This window comes from Panicum hallii, chromosome 5 (genome assembly GCF_002211085.1).
Source record: "Panicum hallii strain FIL2 chromosome 5, PHallii_v3.1, whole genome shotgun sequence".
In the NCBI taxonomy this organism is placed as follows: Eukaryota; Viridiplantae; Streptophyta; class Magnoliopsida; order Poales; family Poaceae; genus Panicum; species Panicum hallii.
In genome coordinates, this window is record NC_038046.1 from 51,573,876 (window position 1) to 51,596,317 (window position 22,442).

Sequence of the window (22,442 nt, forward strand, 5' to 3'; positions counted from 1 at the left end):
GTGTTGCTCATGATTCTTAGGATTTGTTTCCTGCAGTTGTATGACATTGCACGATATGCCAAATTCCGTAATAAACCCAAGGTTAAAGAATTGGCTGAAAAATTGAAGAATGGCCGATTATGATTTATGAACTACGACCCACATATTTCAAATTTGTAAGGCTGCTTCTCTTTGTTTTTCTGGCACTTTTTTATATCCTAACATATATATTGTTTTGCAATTTCTAATGTCATGGATATAATCTACAAACTTTATGCTATTTTAGCTCAACCATGAGGACAAAAGACTTAGCTAGATTGACTCGAAAGCTACTTCGAATTGGTGTAAAGACACGTCATACAAGAAGTATGTGTGCACAATCCTAAATATTACCCAAAGTATTTTGGTGCCATAAGCGAACTTATCCCATAAGCGAACTTATCCCTAAGTGGGTCGAGAATATTTTCGTGTGTTTAGCTAAAAGTGTGGATTATATCGCAGAGGACACGTAAGGATAACTTAATTTCAATCACCATAAAATAAAGTAATAATATCTATGATTTTGTAAAATAATAGTTGACAATTAATCTTGACACATGTATTTAACTGGCTACCTCGCACTACCGGATTCAGGGGCTTTGCCGGCAAAATGTAAATCAGAAAATAAATCCAAAAGATGAAACAGGAAAATAAAAATTTATTAGGGGAGGCATGCACAGCCAGCTAGTGACCCATCTAATGGGTTGCACATTTTTTCAGCAATTTTTTCAGCAATTTTCCATAAGTAGTCAATGATAGGATTCGAACTCACGACCTCCTGCACACAAACAACTCCCTCTACCACTGCACCATTGAACCACATGTGTCTACGTTACGTTTTTATTCTCCACGTATTATAATTAACCGAGTGTAAATTGTTTGTTTGAGATAGTAACTAAATTCAAATGAAAAAGTTGTTAACTACAAAGTGGCATAACTTTTCGAGATCTACAACTTTTATTTTGGTAGTTTCTTCATCCGAGATTGTTTACAAAATTTGAATTTCAAATTTGAAAACTTCGAACGTATTTTAATATGACACAATGATTTCAAATAAAAAAGTTATCAACTACAAACTTTCATAACTTTTTGAGATCTACAACTTTAATTTTGATGGTTTTTCCATTCAAGATTATTTGCAAAATTCGAATTTTAAATTTTCTATATTCAGATGTAGTTTTTGTTGATAAGATGACTTCAAATTAAAATGTTGGCAAATGTAAAATCTTATAACTTCTCAAGAGCTACAAAGTTTATTTTGATTGTTTTGTCATTTCTTCATCTGACATGATAATTCTAATATTGTTCGCAAATCTTATATATCTCTGTTACAGTTTCATAGACTACGAGAGAGATATATATGTTTTGTGAACAAATTTATATTTATTTTATCAAATGAAGAAATGTCCAAAACAAGAATTGTGCATCTTGATGAGTTATACAACTTTGTAGTTGAAAATATTTTTATTTGAATTAATTTACTACTTCAAAATATGATTTAAAAATTATCTTTGCCGAGTGCCTGAAAAAGGCACTCGGCAACTCGGCAAAGATGTCTTTGTCGAGTGTCGTTTTCGGCACTCGGCAAAGACGCTATTTGCCGAGTGCCCGAAAAAAAACACTCGGCAAAATAATTAACACTCGGCAAAGATCTTTTTTCCGGTAGTGTCCTTCTATGATACATGTCCCTGGGAATAGTGTTGAAGGCACGCCACTCTGTACATTGAATATGATACTTTGTTCTAAGGTCATATACGATTTTCAAGACATAATACTCCCCATCACATATGAAATATTATCATATATACCCGACTTATGCAAAAGATGGCCAAACATTGCGGTAGAATTTTGTGATCAACGTATCGTCGCCCGAAGTGAATGCATATCGGAAACTATTTCATGCAAGCGTTAAATAATATCTTAGCCACATCACAAGCAAGATATAAAATGTACTTGCTTGGATTTGGATGCCAAGGTGTACCTTAGTGCATTGCTCGTACTTTCAAACTATTATTTGAAAGTTGATTTTGTGGGTTATGTTGCTAAGATCAACAACATGTTGCTCGTGCTTAGTGTATTGCATTGAATGTATTTTTTCCACCCATAGCAATGCACAGGCATAAACCTAGAATGAGTTACAAATATTTAAGATACGCAAATTACATACTCTCCCTATCCACAAACATATGCATTTTTGGTTTTTATTAAATCAAACATTTTTGGCTTTGACTATTAGTTAAGAAAAAAAAGATTCGCAATATAAAAATAATGTTACTAGATTCATCATGAAACCCTATCATATAGCTCTTTATGTTTGAAATATTTATTTTAAATATTATTGATCAAAATAGCATATCGGAGACCGTTTTGATGCCCTAAAATGCTTATATTTGTCGACGGAGGGAGTATGCATGTGACTGTTTGTTCTTTAGGTTCAAAATTACCCTCACTATATCCTTTGGAAAAGTGTCAAATAATTGATGCATGCATGATTGCTTAGGTGCAGTCCACTTGAAGAAAGACATGCAGGCAATAATAAGTTAATAGTTAATGATGATGAAACTAATGTAGGTGAAGAAGGCAAGGATGGATTAAAATTGCCTAGAAGTATTGTTAGATAAAGGATGTGTAGAGGTTATAGAACGACATGTATTTCGAAGATATATAGTGGAAGCATAGGTTAAAATATGTATTTTGAACTTGGGGAGAATAGTCTTTCATGCATTTTACTAATCTATCCACAATTATTCCAGGCCTTACTGTTGAATAGGCAATATATGGCACTCATGCGAGAAGTTTGAACTTAATTTTTGCGTTCTGTGATCTAGATCTCATCCGTCAAACGCGCACGGATCTGATGGCACGTGCATGCGTTTACGAATTGAGATTTGAAATTTTTCTAGGACTCATATTTATGAAACATGAGATGTGCCTTCCAGCTTGCTGATGCACATGGATAGATGTACCAGTTTTCCTAATCATTCATTATATTGGTTTCTTAATGAACCCTACTGTTATGGTCGGCACGGTGTACCAGAGGCGCCACAAGCGCTCCCGTGGCTGACCAGTAGTAGCGATTGGGATTTTTGGTTTGTTAGTTCAGCTTGAAGTAGTCGTCCTCATCTATGGTCCGATCATCTCTGATCATTGTTAGCAGTGCCCAGTGCCTACACATATCCTATCCGAGCTATCCGCTGGCACTCGTTAGTCGCCCAAAAAATTGTTTATATTCACCAAATAAATCTCCTTCCTTCTCAATGCAGTGCTCCAGGCAGAGCAAAGGCCAGCAATTTGGCCTAGCAATCCCGCCAACAAAAAATCTGAGGAAATATATACTCCATTTTTTAATATACAACGTGTATGTCAAGTTAACGAAGTTTATTTTTAAAAGCTAACTAATTGGTTTGTCCTAAATATCATATATCCAGAGGAAATGTCATATTTTCTAAGAAAGCACATTCTCACCCCTAAAATTGCCCATATGATCGAGCACCATAGAAATCCACCACGAGATTCATGCTTATTAACATTTGTAGCAAAAAATTAACTATCTGTAACATGGTGAATTAGCTGCAACAACTTTCTTTTGGGTCTCAAAAATTTAAGACAATATCAATCTCATGCCAAAAGAGACTCAGAATCATGGGTCCTATCGTACGTCGAAAAAAGAAACTACTTCGGAAACATAAAAACCTAATATAAATGCAAATGAATGAAACATATAAAAAAGACATACAACAACAAATAACACTTACAAAAATAATTAAGAAACACTACTGCAAAACAAATAGAAATCAGGAGGAATCTTGCAAAATAATTCGAAAGGTGATGAGACAAATGAATAGTATGGTCTTGGAACTGTTGGAAGGTCTCGCAAAAAACTGAAAGGGCTGCCAAAAACAAATAGTTAGATATGCGAAAACAAACCCCGGCCATGCGCCCCCCCTCCCCCCCCCCACAGACACACACACACTGGCGACCCGTGATATCACATCACGAATCAATATCTGCGTTTGATGTCGATGTTTATATTACGTCATCACCTTTAGAAAACTAAAAAAACAACACTTTGATTCTGAATCACATTTAATTCAAGTGCCATAGCAATGCACCGTCAGATTCTAATCTGACCATCTGTAAATCGAGTGTTCAGATAGGAAGGGAACAGCACGCATGTGAGAGTTAGAGATACGCCGATGGAACCTAGCGTGCATCGAGTATCCCATCTAGTTAGCTAGCTAGCTATTTCGCATTGGCTTTGTTTGCCCCCCTCCCCCTCCTAGTAACACCACGATGGATTACATGGACTGTTACTATTAGCTTGCATGCCTCTTAGAAGGTGGCCCGGATCGGCCATGTAGATAGCATTAAATTTTATTAGGCGAGTGTCGTCTCTCTATGGTTCAGCCGGCCGAACTGGCTCAGCTAGACGGATGACCGAGTCCCATCCTCATCTATGTATAGAATAACGAGTCTGACAACACTTGTCACCAAAAACACATCCTAACAAAATCCTCAGAAGTCAGAAACTCCCTCCCACGTACCACAATGTCCAAGTGGAGAGACCCGGAGATTTTGGATCCATGTACACTCTGGTGACTGTATTGGTAACTTTAGGAGTTCTTGTTTCAGGGCATCTCGCTGCAAGAGGCAAATGTGGATTGCGTTTTGTGTGTGTGTGTGGGGGGGGGGGGGGGGCTCCGGCCCCCTGCACCCCCAATCCGCCCTTGGCCACCACCTTTGGAATGATGTCTCTAGTCTTGTGGAGTGATATAGCATCGCTGTCCCACTGGTGGTGGCCGAGGCAACACGTGGCGTGTTCTTTCTCGTTGCCTCCACCACAGTTCACCTATGTCTGTTCTGCATTGTTTTGCATCGGAGGCCTCATGCTATGTTCGTGATAGGGACTGCCCTCACCTACATCATGTGAGCTACGTAAGTTGTAAGTCCACTTCTCCTCCGATGCTGACCCCTTATGTAGAGGTGCAAACTATTGATTCGTTAAATTCTTCTGGTTGGTTTTCAGGTCGTTGTTGTGAGCTTGTGGCGACATCCAGATAACATCCAGATCCAGATCAAGACTAACTCAACGCACCAAGAGTAGTCATTGGACGAACCATGTTTAAGTATAAAAAAAGATAAACCTGGTTGGTCGGTCTTTCTCAAGTAGTTCCCTCCGTCCCAAAATAAATACATTTCTAGAGTTCAAAATTTATTTCAAAATAAATGTACATGGGATAACTTAACTCCTTTTCTACTTTCTCTTCTTCCAAAGTGCAATGATTACATCTTTATAGAGGTGTGTATATATATAATTTTTTAACTAGCATTGATCTCCGCACCCTAACTCTAGAAGTGCCCTTGTTTTGTTACGGAGTGAGTACATGAAATATTTTTATTTCATGAGTTATGCTCCGGTGGTCTTTCCTGTAAAAACTGCGCATGAATCTAAAAGCAAAGAAATTAGTGACTAATCTTTTTATCAAGTATATTCATCCTGGTCTTGTCTGGGCCCGTCCCTGCTACCCGTGCCCGGTCCATGCCCACCTCTCTTTTTTGTGTTTGGATGTCCTCCTCTCGATGCGATCTAGCATTTCATTTGCTTGTGCCGAGTGCCAAGCGGATGGAAAGTAGCAGCGCCAGGGATTGACGATGGCTGTTGCGCCCCCCGACCGGATCGAGGGTGGTAGCCTGAAATCCATCCCCTCTTGCGGTTGGCGTTTCATTTTCTGTGTTGAGCGGCTGGGATGGAGAACGGCGGCGGCGCTACCGAACATGACCAAGGGCGGTGGGGATGGATCGCTGAATTTGATAGATTAGCAGCTCATAGGGCAAATTTTCTGGGTCACAAATAATGAGTCAAGTCCCAAACTTTGTTTCTGCTCGCGGTTTCCATCGATTGGCTTGGAACCTGTGTTTAGTGGAATTTCAGACGCTTAGCGTACACTGAAATGCAGTTCAGGCGTGCCGATGTGAGGCTGTCTCGATGAAATGAGGCGGGAAAACGGATCGGAAGTTGCATCGGCCGAGAAAAACAGATCATACTGTTTCAAGTCACTGGGCATGGGCTGGGAACGGGCTGAGCGCGAGCTGGGCTGGGCCCAGACGCCAGGCCAAATTATTTAGGAAAACATTTAATTAATTATTTTCTTGCTTTAAGATCCGTGCATTTTTCATAAAAAGGATCATGGGAGCAAAAATCAATATTTATTTATTAAATATAAATGCAGATTCGCCCGGTGCCTTTGCTCTGCCTAGACAGGCGATAGCCTAATGTTCTTTCAAAGCAGAGAAATATCAACTGCAGTAGAATACTATAATAGTACAGCGATTAAGCTGCAAATACTCCTGGTTTGGCAACGCTACAAGCAGTGAAATTCCCGGGAAAAATACCTGCTACCAATCAGGAGGTGAGCGAAGAGGAGGACAACGAAAGGCGGCAGCAACAGATGATCTGGTGAGGTCGAACCAGGAGTATTTGTGTCGTCTTACGGCCGGCGGTGAGTAATCTCCAAGGTGGATCGACGTGTATGTTAGCTATACGTGGGGTCATTATCCCGTATCAATAATCAGCGTCAAATTGAGTTGCTTGCGAGATCACTCAAGTTCTCGTAGTCGGCAAAGCAAATCATAAGTTAGAACATGAGAAACCTGGTGTCAGTCCATCTAGTATCAAAATTGAACAAGCAATCTGTCGCAGCCCACACCACAGGTCATAATCCCATTATAGAAGTCTCCCAAGAACAATGGCATCCTACTTGATACATCAGCTTAAACATAATTAGAATAGCCTAAAGCTTTGGTAGAAAAAAGCAAGAAGTTTAACAGCAGCAAGCTACAGAAGAATGCATTCATAAACAAACCATAGAACCAAAATGTATCTGGCGTCAAGCTCATTCCATGTGTCAAGGGCTTCAATAAAATGGGTATGTGTAGATTGTTTGGAACAACAATAGTCGTAGGCTAAAAGACAACCGTGTCAAGCATGGTTCCTAGGGTCTGAACTATGTTTGACGACATCAAATTCGACACATGCTCTTCCAAATGCTTCTTTGCGTCCTGCCGACCCACATTCGCTATGGCAAGTTTCTCAGGTGGCAGCTCATCCTCCTCTTGCACTGCCTTGTTGTACTTGATGGCTAGGTTCAGCATTTCCTGGACAAGAGAGTACACATTGTGGATAATAAGTAACCAAAAAAAATATAATCAAGTATGAAGCACCAACAGAAGAAAAAATGTCTCCATACAACTGATGGAAGCTGCTAAACACACCTGGACAGTCTGCTCGTTGGTTTTCGAGTGTGTGTCAAACCTCTTCAAAATTAGTCCATCAGTCCATTTCTTCTTGTGCAAGTTCAACAACATTTTCTCCTCAAGCTCGTTTTTTCTGTAATTGATTGCAATTGAGTAGTAGTGTCTGTTCAGTCCATGGATAAGAGCCTAAAAAAACACAAATATGATCAAATTAGTTATAAGAAAGGAACAAATCAAATCCATATTAACACTATATTATTTATATTTACCTGGATAGATGGCTTATTTAGGTGCCCAACATTTGATGTCGTCTGCCGTGGCTCCTGGCCAAGCATCATGGTCTGAGGATTAATGAGGCGGAATGCATCAATAACCACCTTCCCCTTCACACTCTGGATGGGATCTATCACAACAGCAACAGCCCTGGGATTCAAAGCTTCAAAACTCTGCACATTTATATGGAAAATTTTAGGCACTGAGTACTTTGGTGCGAGTGAAATTGCAAAGTGTTCAGCACCATGCAAACTTATTATATCATTACCTGTGAATTCCTATCTCCAGATCATGGAGATGGAATAAGATATAAAAAAAGTATGCAAGAAGTACAAAAGCTAGCTAATAGAAGAAAAACTCGAGTTGAGATCATATTAGCCAATGCCCCAGTTTTTTTCTTTAAAGAAAACATGTATAGCACACATAGAATGCTACTTAATGACAACAGGGTCCAGTGACAACTTTCGAAGAGACATGAAACTTTCACAATGAAGGTAGTGAAATGGAAACGTTAAGAAAATAGAAGCAAAAGAAAAGCTACTACCTCCAGTTGATCAATTAGTTTATTATATATATATATATATATATATATATATATATATATATATATATATATATATATATAGGATGAGTTTTATCTACACTTGCGTGTAGCTACTCTCACCATCAGTATACCATCGTGCGTAGATTCACATACTCATTTATCACTTTGAGTATGTTTATATACTTATTCTAAGAAAATTCAAAGGGATATATACAAATTTTCAAAAGCATCCCTATTTTTTAAATATATATTATTATACCGTAATACTAGTATATAAAATTGAGTATGTCCACGTACTCTATGTATAATCACATAACTAAAGTATATACCATCACAGATGGTCTAGTATGATCACATACACCTCATACATACCTTTCGTTGGGTCAGATACACCCTACATCATAAGATACACATGTAGGAGTAGCTACAAGCACGTGTAGAATGGATTTTTCCTATATATATATATTCTATCAGTATTTAATGACATGGCATAAAGTAGAGTGGGACTGCAACAGTTATCTCATTTTGTCAGGGTAAGCGAAAAGACACCCCCCCCCCCTCTTTTGCATAGAAGAAAGGTCGAATATGCATAGACCTGTTGAGTATTGATATCAACTCCAGAGAGCCAGCAACCGAAGCCAGGATGTGAGTGATACCATCCTACAACCATTTCTGGTCTGTAAAAGGTAAAAAGAAAATGTCAACATAATTGTCTGAATAAAAGCAACAATATTGAGTAAATTGACCAAAGAAAAAAACATTTATGTACATATGGCCAGCATTGTTGTTCAAAATTTATGATATATAAGATGTTGGACCTATATGTGCCACAACACCCTTCCCCAGTTTGCGTAATTAAAAAAGGTAGGTGTGCAATTGATGTATCAAGAAAGTCGGTGACAAATTTAGCTGGTTATAATAATTCTAAGACTCAAGCAGGTTATAGCATAACAGACTTTCCATTTAAAAGTTACAAAGTAAGCCATGGATGAGATGGCAACTTCCAAAAAATATTTGCAAATAACTTCCTTTAGGCCCATATGTGCAAGCAACTTTGAATGAACAAAAAGATCTGTTATGTTTACACAGTATTTGTCTGATTATTTCATAAAGCTATTTATGCATCTTAACAATATGGGGAAAAAACTAAAGATGTGACCACAAATAATGTGTACCAAGAAAATCACTGCAGGGTCCGTTAACTCTAGTGAAGCTCTGGGGTGAAGATTTAGAAGGATTATGATCAGAGGGATTAGCTTGTAATGAACAAGATTACATGGTTAAACAAGACATCAAGATATATACATCATCTACTCTATATTTACATCAGAAACAAATGAATTCAGTAAGTTATCAATTTCCATTGTGCTAAGCAACAACCAAAGTAAAATCATTCCTTATTATCGGAAAAAAAAAGTAAAATCATTCTTTTGGGACTATTTAGTATGAGGATTTACTGCTGCCTACAGAAATTCAGAACTTGTACTTGCCAAATAACTATGAATAATGCATTGCCCATGCCAATTGTTATCCTGAAAATTTTCCTATCCTCCTTATAATCCTTATAAGGAGCTACAATACAGGTGATACTTTCAAAATTATTATGCACTACCAGCAAAACAACCTCGCATGAATCCAAATAGGGAACAACCAATAGACGCATATCTGGTTAACCTTGGTGCAGTCCCAAGCATGGTCCTACCCAATTTTATCGACTAATTTAAGCAAACCATACACTGCAGATCCATTCAGAAAATCATAAGGAGTACCGTACCTGCCGGTCTGCTTGAGCATGTCAAGCATGTTCGTCTGGAAGACGTGGTCGACAGCCTCGACGCTGACCCCGGTCCCGCTCTGTGGCATGGCGAAGACGTCGACGACCCTGACGGTGTAGTCGTCGACGAACTCGCCGAGCATGAGGCCCATGACCTCCATGGGCACGCCGGCCCTCCCTGCGACCGGAACCGCGCGTCAGGCCCAAGAGGGGGAAAAAACCGGAGACGAACCCTAACCCTAGGTTCCAGGGGAGGTGTGTGTGGGGGGGGGGGGATCCACGCACCGTGCTTGAGCATCTTGAGGAGCGCGAGGGAGGAGATGTAGACCTGCTCGGAGGAGTCGAGCAGCGGCGAGTCCGTCGGCGGCTGCCCCATCCCGGAGGCGCCGAAGATCCGCTGCAGCCGCTCCATCGCCGGTTCCGCCGCGTCGACCCGCCTTGCCTCGCTCTGCTCTCGCTTCTGCTGGGTTCGTTCGATCTGCTTGCGGGTTGCGACTAGTGAGAAAATCTTTGGGGTTTCGCTTCCGATCTCGGCCGCCGCTTTTGATTTCTTTCTTCGACCGCACGGCTTGTGCCCGGGACCGGATCGGGCGCGGCTGGGCCAGTTTCGGAGTCCGGTGGGCTGGATTGAATTGGAAGCAGCTAATCCGGGGTGCCCTACAACTGGGCCTCACATTTGCCCGGCTATACCGGCCCTATCTCACGGATGCTGCACTGTTGGGCTTCTCGGCCCGTCCTACAAGTCCAAGAGCAAGATTTCCTGTGATGCCAGCATGTTTTTTTTTAAGAGCAGGAATGCAGGATGATTCAAGTTTGATATGATGGTTGTTTGCAACCAGCTTTGAGCTTCTTCTTTTTTTAAAAAAAACCGCAAGCTCGATCATATCCTACCTCGATCAAAAAAGCAAGCTACCAACCTCCACTCAAAATAAAAGGAAAGCTTCCAACCTGGAGCTTTGTTTGTATTTCCCCCCTTCGGTCCAAGCAATCTGGAACTTTGTGGTAGAGGCAATTCTGGAACTCTTTTGGTCGTTCGTAACATGGCATTATTGGGGAGACACGGCAACGTTCTTAGCTCGCCAATTATCTGAAAACCAGATGGCATGTCTGATCGTTTTCCCTTTTCCTCCTTTACACCATGTCACCGCATAGCAGCCGCCTAACTTTACGTTATCCCATCCACACGCACGCACACACTAAATAAAAAGGTGAGCGCCGCACCAGTGTTGTGCCAAATGGGCGTCCTTCTCGATGCGAACGGATATGCATGCTCTCACGGTCGGCTGATTCATCCTCCCTTATCATTTTTCTTCAGTTTCTTCTCTTTACTTTTATTTTGAAGAACTATTTCTTCTCGTTATCATCGTCGGTATTATCTCCATCCCAGATTACAACGTAGCAAAATATATGTACCTAAAAAATATCAAAACAAATTATAATTTAAAACTGAGAGAGTATATTATATATTGGTTCTTGTCAAATCGCAGTGTCTGAAAGAGAGATATTTTACTACTGAGCTGCCGTTTTCTCCCTGCCACTAGTGACGAAATTGCAGGTCCAAAGCGCCGTAGGAAAAAGGTGATGTGTTTGGCCACTACGCCGGCAGCACATAGTGCTGCTATTTTTCGTGAGCGAGCATGACGATGTCGGCTGAGTTAGGTTTAGGTTCAGCGAACATATTAGACAGCGGCATCTGGCAAACTAACTCAAGAGCTGGTTCGTCAGTTTGCACACCGCGCCGTATCGTTCTACACGCGTGCGGCGGGTCTCGATAGGTGGCCCTTTTGATTTCTAACGCGCGCGCGCGATTGGTGCCTCGTTTTGTTCCTCTTCCTTCCGTGGTGGGTAGGGTTTCGAATTCATTCCACATTTCCACCGCGTGCTGAGCATGCTTTCCAGCGTGCTGGACCTGGCCACAAAAATTTCTGTGGCTGGAACAGGGAGCCTACATCCGGTAGGATTGATCCTTTCCAGCGTGCTGCGTGCAGGAACAAAACTGGCCATGGGCGCCTACCGAGGTGTCCATATCCAGGCTCCCGTGGCCGCTAGCTGCCTGCGCGCATGTGTGCCAGCTTTCCCGAGCAGTACGGCCCCCCGCCGGGCGCCAGCTCGTCGTTTGGTCGCGCGCTGCGACGCCGCGGCACGTCGACGCTGACGAGCTAGACTCTCGCTGACTGCGACGGCAGCGGCGGCGCGTCAGCGGCCAGGAAATAACTAGGGTTGGCACGGCTAGGCTAGGCGTCGCAAGCCTAAATCCGTCGGTGATCTTTTGAGTTCTGATCCTCTCGAGCTCCTCGCAAGTCGCGACGGATCGAGCCGTCACTTCAACATCGCTGCAGACTTATCGACATGCATCCTAATAATAAAAAAAGGCACGGCGAAGATTGTTTCATCTTGGTTTCTCTTCAAAAAATTAAGGGTATGTTTGGATCCTTTGGTAAAAAAGTAAATAGTAAAAATTTGCTTTTTTTTCTATTTGGATCCAAACACCCTATGGCAAAAAGAAAACAGCAAAAATAGATAGCAAAAGGAAACAGCAAAAATAGATAGCAAAAGGAAACAGCAACCCTATCTCGCATCCCGCCCGATCCTGCATCCACCCGACATTCGCCGCCCGGCGCCCGATCCCGCCGCCCGGCCCCCCCCCCTCCGCCGCCCGACCCCGCCGCCCGGCGCGCGACTTTATAAAAGGTTTAAATGAGCTTTTGCCAAAGCTTTTGCCATTTGGATCCAAACATCCCTAATGGCAAAACTTTTGCCACTTTTGGCAAATGGCAAAATTTTTGCCATTTTGCCCTTTTGCACTTTAGATCCAAACACTATGTAAAGCAAATGAAAGGCGCGTTGTACTGCAGCAGTGACATTGTAGCACGGTTTGTTCCGAAGACCCGCATCAGCGTGAAAAATTAGATGATGGGCCTCTGGGTTCGCCTCTATACGTGAACATCGAGTCCTTAAACCTTGACTACCGGACAGATCGTCCTAGTCAGCATGAAGGTTTCAAGTTTGAACTGGCCATGCCATGCATGCATTCGGGCTATTCGGGGCTGGCATGCAGAGCCGTGCGCGCCTCGGCCAACACGATCGCGAAGGCGCCAGCGCCCCGCGGGGGGGGCGGGCGGGCGGCCGCAGCGGCGCGGGCCGGACCAGGCTGGACCGGGGCCGGGGGCCAGCCAGCGGCAGGCGGCCGCGCGGCCACGCGGCGCAACCCGCCGAAACAGAAGGGCCTCGCGTGGGAGAGAGGAAGGAGGAGGCCAAGAGCGGCGGCTGGCGGGGGGAGTGGCGGGCAATAAAGATCGCGTCCCCCGTCTCGTCGGCTTCGATTCCGCCCTTCCCATCCCGCAGCCCCCCGGCCCCGTCTTCTTCTCCCCCCCTAGCTCTGTAGCTCCCTGCCCCCCACTCCCCGGCCTCGGAGAAAGGAAGGCCGCCCTGGCACCGGCTCCTCCTCCTCCCCCTGCTTCGCCTTCCCGTCCCGGTACGTACGTCGCGGTGCCTCCCCGTCCCCGTTCGTTCTTTCCCGCTTGCCAAGATGTCGCCTTTTTCTTCGACCCGCCGCCGGCGAGATTGCTTCGTCGGTTCTTCCGCATTGGGAGATTTTTCTTGTTGGGGATGGCGCTTTGCCTGGTTAAGCCCGATTATTGGGTGCGTTCAGTTTTGAATTCTTTTTGTTTCCTCTGTTTATTGACGGTCTGTTCAAAACGCGCAAATCTGGGAGTCGGTTCTACATGCCATACATCGAGGTTTTGGTCTTCAGGCGTGGCGTTCTGTTTCTTGATGTGCAACAATCATTGCCATGTCCAGCCTAGTTTGAAGCCGGGAAATTAAAATGAGAGAGGGAAGACAGACGAAGTTTGAATTTTGTCCGCGGTGTTTATCTGTTCGACTGGGTGGGTAGTTTGCAGAACGAAGAATAGTGTAGGAGTAGGACCACTAGGCCGCCTTACCTATAGGATTTGCAGGGTTTATGAATTCAAAATGCGCGGTGTTGCTGCATCCATCCGCAAACGCCAGATGTAACTTTTTTTTTTCGGTTGGTGCCGTCTCTTTCTCGGCCTCTTTGTCTGTACGTGGATTATGGGGAGCTAAACTCTCCCTTCTTTTTTCCGGGAACGTGCGAGAGATTCGCTCGCAGACGGTATATTCAATGTTGATTCTATTCATTATTCAGTTTGGTTGAGCACGTTGCTCAGTAATTTGCGCTATCTTTGTTCGTTTTTTGAAAAACTGAGCTGAAACGTTTGTTTATTCCTATGTTGAGTTAGAAGACAAAACAGTCATGCATTTTTTTTCGAGGCTTTTGGAGTAGGAAAGTAGTAGGGAACAAGTTTGCTGTGCAAAGGGTGGTATATACTTGGTAAAGATCAATTTGACGAAGCATTTGCTCACTGTTCCACCTTTTTTCTGCAATTTGTGCCTCAGGTCTGGAGCAGAGATGGGTGTCTTCGGTGGAACACCTCCTCCAACCTGCCCCTCGTCGCGGCACTGCGCAGAATGGGCCCGAACCTACCTGAAGTATTGCTTGTGCAGCCAGAAGGACAGTGCTGCCCTGGCACTTGGGCTGATCAGTGTCATAAGCTGGGGCGTCGCCGAGGTGCCACAGATAATAACAAATTACAGACAGAAGTCAACTGAAGGGCTTTCTATCGCTTTTCTAATGACCTGGATAGTTGGGTATGCTGTTCCACATGTCTTCTGCTCCTCGGATGTGATTATTGTTGTTTCACATGTCTTCTGTTCTTTGGATGCGATTATATTGCATCATGATAATTGTAGTTGTACACCGGTGTTATGTGCGATACCCTGTCTAATGTTCCTTCTTATTCTTCTATAATTGTACAGGGATTTGTTTAACCTTGTCGGCTGCTTCCTGGAACCTGCTACTGTAAGATCTGTTTCTTGTCCTTTTTCTGAGCCATCTTCAACAATAACTTGACACATCGATATTGTAGGGCATTAACAATTTTTTATCCGATTTAATGAATAATAGTTTTGTCTTTGATGGAATACCTGTTTCTCATTAAATATAATATCATTATTTGGTATAGTGTAATGAGGTGTTATCATTCCTACATATGGGGATTATTCCACTCATTTCTGCCAGCCTGTGCTATTCCCTGAAGGCGTGAACCAGCATTATTAAGCTCAGATAATACCTTTGCAATTATCTGTGAACCAGCATACTGTTGTCCTATGAAATAGGGACACTTTGACAAGAATTCCAATTCTAGGTCTGAAAGACGTGTTCCCATAGATCTATTGTGTTCTCTGTAATCATGTGGCATCTACTGCTCTGATGTTTGCTTGCCAATAAGTTGCTCTACTATGAATTTATATACTCAACCTTTTCCTGTTTGATGAGATGAAATCTAACCATGAGATTACACGAGCTTCAGTTTTTGAAATATGTGTCTATTTTAATATTTTCACTTTATTTATGTTGCAGCTGCCGACCCAGTTTTACATGGCATTGGTAAGGCATAATACCAAGTTTTTGGACTTGAATTATTTTGATTCCTGCAGCCGAATGATTAAACCTAGCTTTCGTAATGCAGCTGTATACAATAACTACTGTGATCCTAACTGGACAGACAATATACTATAGCCACATCTACCACCATCTTAAAGCGAAGAAATCCAGGGCAACCAGCAAGGTGACTACCTCAAAATTTGTGTAGATAATCTGCATCCACTTTGCATGGATAACTTTTTTAGTATATTAGGAAAATAATGCAACAATCTGTTGACAATTGTAACACTGCAACCACATATATCTTGTACTTATGGATTCATTTATTCATAGATTGTCTCACCCATAGTAGTTTATTAGTGCTCTTCATTGCTGTGAGGCGCCCTGGTAGGACATTGCTGTCAGTTGTCTTATTATATTATTCTTAATGAAATGCGAAATTTATTTGTTTTTAGGCCAGATTCACTTGATATTGTCACAGAACTTTAACTACAACTGTCTTCTAAATAAATTCTCTCATCTATTTTTGGGGATCCTCATGATTTTCAGCCTCAGAAGCATCAGCGAGGGGATACTTCATTACTTGAGAAGCTTTTGGGTGCCAAGGATGGTGGGGTATCCAGAAACAACAACCAGTCAAATGCTACAATTCCTATTCCAAGCTCACCTATTCCTGTTAATACGAAATTTGCCGAACAATACCATACTCCAAGCAGCCCCACCTCAGACTACTACTATATGTAATGTTCTTGAGCTACTAATGTTCGAACAATGTTAGATGCATTATTTCTTTTCTTTACTTGTATGGTACTGATAGGCCAGTAGAGTATGCTCTTAAGTGGCTACTGTGCTGGATGATGCTGTTTTTCCTATTGCTTGTCAACTAAGAAATATGCAAACAAACACAAATTGATCAGGAGCGTTTAACTTTTAGTTGATTTTACAGGTCAGCTAGATCTTTATCAAGGAGTCCAGTGCCAACTGCTGGTACATGGTTGGGCAATAGTCGTCAGTCATCAAAGACGCCTCCACAAACGAATGGCCAAAGCGAACCTTTAATTGGTGAGATCACTACAGCACAATCTGCATCACCTACTAGAACGAAAAATACCCTCTCAGTGGTAAGTTAATCTGCGACCAACTTTTTACTTTATTTCCTGAGGTTGGAGCTACAAAAGTGTTTATCAATGTAATTCAGGTACCGTGGCTGGGTCTTCTGTTCAGCATGTGTCTCTTGCACCTTTTAGTTGGAAGCACACATAGGGAAGTGCCAAGTGGAACTGTCATACCAGTGGGACGAAGGCTTTTACTGTTTAATGTAAGCTGATATTTGCTCTCCAGTTTCAGACTTATGGGTTGTGGCAGAACCCAGTATCCGAAGCATTTTGCACCAAGTATATTTACTGATTTAAAAGACCTGTAATTTGAATGACGATTAACATGACTAATTAATTTGTTCGTTCATCACAGGATGATCAAGGACATTCATCTCTCAGCCATGGCAATGGAAGTGAAATTGGAATCTTTCTTGGTTGGGCAATGGCAATAATCTATATGGGTGGACGGCTGCCCCAGATTTTCTTAAATGTGAGTCACCACAAACAATTGAACACTTTTCCTATTATAACTTTTTTTTATGGAAAATACATCTTTGGCACTACATTACCAGGATGGCTGTGCCACATAGTTGCTATAGTTCAGTACTTCTGTGGGATGATGGGTGGAAAATGTCTATGTGAGGAAATCGTAGCCAATCATTCACCTACATTCTCTTACTGGTTTCCTGTTATCAATAGATAGCTGTTCTAGTTAAAATTAGGCAAGTCTCTGTCTGAATGATTGCACCATGTTCTGACTTCTGACCTTTCTTTATTACCCTGCAGATGCAAAGAGGCCATGTTGAGGCAAGTTTGATTCACCTCCTATATTCTCCAATTTGTTGCTCCTGCAGGCGATACCTTATACCTCCACCTTTTCTTATGCTGTTTGTAATTTTGAGCATTTCACTAACACTTCATGTCATAGAGATAACAAAAAAAACGTACAAATCATCCAAATAAAGTTAGGTGAAAAGATAATTACATAAATTTATCCAATTGTCACCTGCTATGGTAGGTCAGTTGGTATGTTTTTTTTTCATATGATGGTTAACTAATTTGGCTTGTAATTCTGTTCAGGGGCTCAATCCATTAATGTTTACCTTTGCTTTATTGGGGAATTCGACATATGTAGGAAGGTAACTCATGATTCATGAACCCAACTTTCACATATTTATTCCATTTTTTCAATAGTATCTCACCAATCTAATATGAGTAATCCATCTTTTCTTCTGATGTGATCCTGAAACTTACTGGCATGTTGTACCGTCCTCACAGTTCTTCTTTTCCAATGCAGTATACTTGTAAATAGCCTGGAATGGTCAAAACTTAGACCAAATCTGCCTTGGCTTGTAGATGCTGGAGGATGTGTTTTACTGGATTTTTTTGTATCCTTTTCGCCTGTTCTCCTATGAGCATCAAGCTGTTTCTAGCTACTTTTTAATCCTAGTGTGTCTATTCTGCATTAAATATCTGAACAACTGTACATCCGAGACCCTTAACTATGTTTCACAGATTATTCTTCAGTTCCTTTATTTTCATTACCAGAAGCAAAATGAGCCTTCAGATGAGCACGAACACAATGCAGATAAAGCTTAGTCGACAGCAAGAGATAAATCCCTTTCCTTCTTCAGGGCAAAAGGTAGATTCTTTGTTGTTATGAATATTTGTTATACTCTAATTCTTATTTGGTGGAGCCTTAATGCATCTGCCATTTTCTGCTGCACGTATATTTTATTACCAGTACACACACACACACACACAAATAGAACTTGTTAAACTGGATAGAAATAGGTCATGCAGCTAGGGATTCTGATAAGACTGCACACTTGGATTCATAGGGCTAATCTGAAAACTAGCACATGTTACATGTTACTCTGATAAGTTGTTCGGTCATTGCAGTCAGCAGATGTACGGATGGGTCGTCTACCCTCCCCAGTTGGTGGGTTTTTTTTATCGGGTTTCCACACAGAAACAAGGCGGGCACTTGCTTTTTTATTTTTCTTCTAATAAAGTTTACGGCAAATCTTTGCCACCCTTTCGAAAAAGAGAACCTAGTGCAGCCTAAAACCAAGTGTCGAACTCCTATCTGGAGATTGAACATGCACATTCAGCAACTCATTTCGTTGTATTTCTGCATTTTCAGACCTGAAGGTACCTCCCATACTCCAGCGGCCCCGCATTTCTGAGATGCGCTAGCGTTCATTGTTCCTCGGAAGAACCCAGGGCATTTTCTGGGGCGTTGTTTCAGAAGTTGGTGCCTGGAGGGTGACTCGGAGCGAGCGTCATGTGGAGACGCTTCTGGCAGTTTTTCTGTTCTGTAGTATACCAGAATGTCTCGTTTTTCTGTTCTGTAGTACATCAAATGTTGACTCGCTTTCTTCCGTTTTCTGTTCTTTTCGTAGCTTCTTTTCCCTTGGAACGGTCTGTATATTCGAGACGGTATCATCGGACAACAAAGTGTTGATTATTAATACGAATTTTTTATCAGCCTGCTAGGCTCCCCTCGTGTGTGACCCCGTACATAGGTTCCTTGTGAGTTAGCATCGACTCTGTTTTTTTTTCTTATTATAAATGAGGTGTCACATAGAAAAAAATGATGACATGCACCAAAAGAAGAAGAAAAAATGATGACATGGCACCAACTCAATTATTCTCTCAAACTTGTAGCTTCTTGTTTTTGGATGGTGAAAGTGGGCCTGGACAGATGCAAAGTTGCACTTGTGCATCCACAGTGGGCCTAGACCGAAATTAACCTCCTTTTTCTTCCAACGGCAGCCCAAATCATTCTGAGATCCAACGGGCAGCATTGTTAGCCTGCCTGTCAGTCACGGAGCACCTCCCCATCTTCTCGCCGCTGAGAGCCTGAGAGACGACGTCACGAGAGTCGCAGCAGGAAAAAAAAAAAGGAATCTATGGCGTCGGCGCTGGCGAGGAGGGCGAGGGGCTCCGCCGCGGTGCTGTGGGGCGCGACGAGGGGGTTCGCGTCGGTGGGGTCCGACATCATCTCGGCGGCGCCCGGCGTGTCGCTGCAGAAGGCGCGGTCCTGGGACGAGGGCGTCGCCACCAAGTTCTCCACCACGCCTCTCAAGGACATCTTCTACGTACGCAACGCCGCCTCGCCCCCAACCGCACCAGTCTCCTTTTCCGCTCCCTACCGAGCACCGCCTTCCATCGTCTAATAGTGTGCTGACCGGGAATCCTTGGCGTGTGCTCCTTGTGTTTGCAGGGGAAGAAGGTGGTCATCTTCGGCTTGCCTGTGAGTTCCCCTCCCCAACTTTGTTCTTCATGTATATGCTTGGTCATCTTAGGGTTTCTAGATTAGGCCTTTGTCTACATTGCTGCAGAACTGTTGCTTTAGATGTGCTGGTGCTGAACTTGCATTTGGGGAATAGGGAATGGCTGCTGGTTTTTTATTTGTAGGACGTTGATTGGGGAATTGGCGTAGGGATTGGCAAGTTCGGTCGTCTCAGTGGCCTATGTGGAATCTGAGATGACTCTTCTACTGTCTCTATTTGGGCTTTGGTGCTTGTTGAAGAGTATATGTCAGATTGTGCTTCTACAAAATGGAGATGCTTACCTCTAATTCCTAGGATAGCGGACTCATACTTGAACCTGGTACTAGGCTTTGAATAAAGCAGGGGATAGTTATTGTCCCCAAAAAAAATCATTTCATGGCATTGAGGTGAAGATATGAGTACTCTAGGATAATAAATGAGCATTGGACATAATCTATGTTTCATTTTTTATGACCATTGGAATTCATTGTAAAATATCTCATCCTGCACTCAGAACTTCTAGGCATTGTTGTTGATCTTCCTTGGTAATCCTTGACTCGATCCATTGGATTTGTAGATTTCTACTTTGGATATTGTTTGTGTTTTGATCTGCCTTCTCCATCCTTCATTCTGAAACAAGACTTAACCCTCTTACTTGAACGATTTACTAAACATATGTTTTGGCAACAACATTTTCAATTTATTTCAGGGGGCATATACAGGAGTTTGTTCACAATCACATGTTCCTAGTTACAAGAACAACATTGATAAGTTGAAAGCAAAAGGGGTTGACTCTGTTATCTGTGTAGCTGTGAATGATCCATATGTCATGAATGGATGGGCAGAAAAGCTACAGGCTAAAGATGCAGTAAGTAATCACCCTTTAGTCTTCACTATTTACATGATTACCATTTTAGCTGAAAATAAAAATTCTAATATGGTATGTAATGAATGTAATGAATGTATCTGGATAGGAGCAATTAACGTACCTGAACCGTGACCTTTGTTACTGTTTGTTTAACCCCTAACTCTTTCTTTGGCTTGTGCCCTTTTTGTGTTTTTTATTTTTGTTTTCTGTGGGTTTCATCTCTAGCCTACCCCAACTTGCTTGGGACAAAAGGCTAAGTTGTTGTTGTTATTGTTGTTGGTATGTAATGAATGTATCCAAGATCGTGCTATTGTCAATGAGATATGACTATCTGCCTTATGCCGTCAAGCGTTTATACTTATTTGATGTTCAGTCATTGTATTCCGCTCCCACCTATCTCACTAATACGTTTACTATTGATAATTGTGTTCCATATAAAAACAAGATGCGATATTTTCCTTGTTCTCCTGCCTGATATGGCAATTTCACCCCCAACTTGAACTTGTTGAGACTATGCATGAATGTGGTGCTTCTGCAAGTTTCATGTCATATGTCTCATAGAAGTTCAACCTAAGTTTCTCTAGAGTGATTGTGCAGAATGAATTAAATTTTCGATCCAGATCTGAGTTTAGGAGTTTTTTTTTGCATATTTCATCCATTTTCATGATTTTGGAAATTTTATATCAGATTGAGTTCTATGGCGACTTTGATGGGAGCTTCCACAAAAGCTTGGATTTGGAGATAGACCTGTCTGCTGCTTTGCTCGGCCGCCGATCTCACAGGTCAGTGGAAGTCAACTCTCTACTGTTCTGAAGCTGACCTTTATATTACAGTTGGACGAAGGTGTGATGTAGCTTAGCTCGAGTGACCTATCACATAGCCTGATAGTTAAATTGCCCTAGTCCTCTGATTAAATTTGGTTTCGTTGAGTTGAGCTTCTCTTAGGACCGTTTATGCAAGTTATTTCCTAGCGATTCGCATATCACCCGCAAAACTTGCTGCAGCTGCATGCAAAATGAAACTATCCACCATCTGCTGAAATGTTGCTTTCATTTCAGTACGTTCAAAATAGTATAGAAGGCATCATGTGGTGGTGACAAGGCAACAACAGCTTTAAGAGTACCTTTTTTCTTTAATTCCATTGTACAAGGAGCATGAAATATATGCCTTAATTCTAGTACTCATTGCCGCAAAACATACAGCTTGATGACTGATTTGTAATTCTTTTCTTCTGTCATCGATTTGAAATCTTGACAACATTTTCAGGTGGTCGGCTTTCGTTGATGATGGCAAGATCAAGTCATTCAATGTTGAGGAAGCACCCTCCAATTTCAAGGTTTCTAGCGCGGAGGTGATTCTTGACCAGATCTGAGCGTACCAATGAACCTGGGCAACCTTCAGCTTGCTCATGCGGCATGCTTGCTCAGCTGCAGCGAATAAATGAAAATCTCCTTTTTACCATTGTAGAGATGTTAGATGCTCTACTTCCAGACTATGGTATGAAGAGTGTTGTGAGATTATTTTCATGGAGTGATTCAATAAAGTGTCCCATATTAATGCCTGGGGTAGTACACTGCACAGTCTTAAGTAGTTAAGTCTTAACTGGACCGTGAAGGGCCTGAGTATTTCTGTATTTGATGCCCAAGTGAACATCTGGCTATGCACGGCTCCGTTTCAAGTTCGGCATCTCGCCACGCTGCAATGCAATTCCCGTGCGATTTCTCACCGTTCCAAACATTAGCAGGCTCGGCAGCATTGTGTGCAGGTAGTTCATATCTTTTTCTTTATGAAAAATAGGGTAGTTTATTATCTTGGCCCCATTGGAGTAGTCTCCAACTCTCCACGAGGAACAGGACACATTGAATGTCG

General features: G+C 42.2%; 3 protein-coding genes across 4 annotated transcripts; 2 read left to right on the forward strand and 1 right to left on the reverse strand.

Moving 5' to 3' along the window:
- Positions 1-6,710: 6,710 nt before the first annotated feature.
- On the reverse strand, positions 6,711-10,390 carry LOC112895327 (26S proteasome non-ATPase regulatory subunit 14 homolog). Its single transcript, XM_025963274.1, has 6 exons — positions 10,149-10,390; positions 9,864-10,041; positions 8,685-8,766; positions 7,542-7,718; positions 7,291-7,458; positions 6,711-7,173 (listed from the first exon to the last, which is right to left on the reverse strand). Exons 1-6 carry the CDS (start codon positions 10,273-10,275, stop codon positions 6,982-6,984), a joined length of 924 nt encoding a protein of 307 aa, XP_025819059.1. The 5' UTR covers positions 10,276-10,390; the 3' UTR covers positions 6,711-6,981.
- A 2,789-nt stretch (positions 10,391-13,179) lies between these two features.
- On the forward strand, positions 13,180-18,923 carry LOC112894996. 2 transcript variants are annotated; one of them, XR_003229120.1, is made up of 15 exons: positions 13,180-13,338; positions 14,283-14,534; positions 14,703-14,745; positions 15,307-15,333; positions 15,416-15,514; positions 15,880-16,070; positions 16,277-16,451; positions 16,529-16,648; positions 16,801-16,917; positions 17,214-17,234; positions 17,508-17,566; positions 17,725-17,815; positions 17,943-18,069; positions 18,330-18,369; positions 18,574-18,923. XR_003229120.1 is itself a non-coding variant. In XM_025962853.1 (14 exons), the coding sequence occupies exons 2-13, from the start codon at positions 14,296-14,298 to the stop codon at positions 18,024-18,026; spliced, it is 1,266 nt and encodes a 421-aa protein (XP_025818638.1). In that variant the 5' UTR covers positions 13,181-13,338; positions 14,283-14,295; the 3' UTR covers positions 18,027-18,069; positions 18,574-18,923. The 2 variants fall into 2 exon arrangements, 1 of the variants encoding a protein (XP_025818638.1); XM_025962853.1 differs by lacking the exon at positions 18,330-18,369 and having other exon boundaries at positions 13,181-13,338.
- Positions 18,924-19,234: 311 nt separating this feature from the next.
- LOC112894998 (peroxiredoxin-2F, mitochondrial) lies at positions 19,235-22,255 on the forward strand. Its single transcript, XM_025962856.1, has 5 exons — positions 19,235-19,531; positions 19,657-19,686; positions 20,415-20,573; positions 21,261-21,355; positions 21,840-22,255. The coding sequence occupies exons 1-5, from the start codon at positions 19,343-19,345 to the stop codon at positions 21,943-21,945; spliced, it is 579 nt and encodes a 192-aa protein (XP_025818641.1). The 5' UTR covers positions 19,235-19,342; the 3' UTR covers positions 21,946-22,255.
- Positions 22,256-22,442: the final 187 nt, after the last annotated feature.

What these genes read in the sequence shown, in the direction of transcription:
- LOC112895327 (XM_025963274.1), bottom strand. Translation starts at nt 10,275, where the DNA reads ATGGAGCGGCTGCAGCGGATCTTCGGCGCCTCCGGGATGGGGCAGCCG. An exon ending in TTGATATCAATACTCAACAG is followed by an intron (nt 7,719 to 8,684) that starts GTCTATGCATAT and finishes ATAAATGTGCAG; the next exon opens with AGTTTTGAAGCTTTGAATCC. An exon ending in CCAACGAGCAGACTGTCCAG is followed by an intron (nt 7,174 to 7,290) that starts GTGTGTTTAGCA and finishes TCTCTTGTCCAG; the next exon opens with GAAATGCTGAACCTAGCCAT.
- LOC112894996 (XM_025962853.1), top strand. Translation starts at nt 14,296, where the DNA reads ATGGGTGTCTTCGGTGGAACACCTCCTCCAACCTGCCCCTCGTCGCGG. An exon ending in CCCAGTTTTACATGGCATTG is followed by an intron (nt 15,334 to 15,415) that starts GTAAGGCATAAT and finishes TTCGTAATGCAG; the next exon opens with CTGTATACAATAACTACTGT. An exon ending in TGCCCCAGATTTTCTTAAAT is followed by an intron (nt 16,918 to 17,213) that starts GTGAGTCACCAC and finishes ATTACCCTGCAG; the next exon opens with ATGCAAAGAGGCCATGTTGA.
- LOC112894998 (XM_025962856.1), top strand. Translation starts at nt 19,343, where the DNA reads ATGGCGTCGGCGCTGGCGAGGAGGGCGAGGGGCTCCGCCGCGGTGCTG. An exon ending in CTCTCAAGGACATCTTCTAC is followed by an intron (nt 19,532 to 19,656) that starts GTACGCAACGCC and finishes TTGTGTTTGCAG; the next exon opens with GGGAAGAAGGTGGTCATCTT. An exon ending in CTCGGCCGCCGATCTCACAG is followed by an intron (nt 21,356 to 21,839) that starts GTCAGTGGAAGT and finishes CAACATTTTCAG; the next exon opens with GTGGTCGGCTTTCGTTGATG.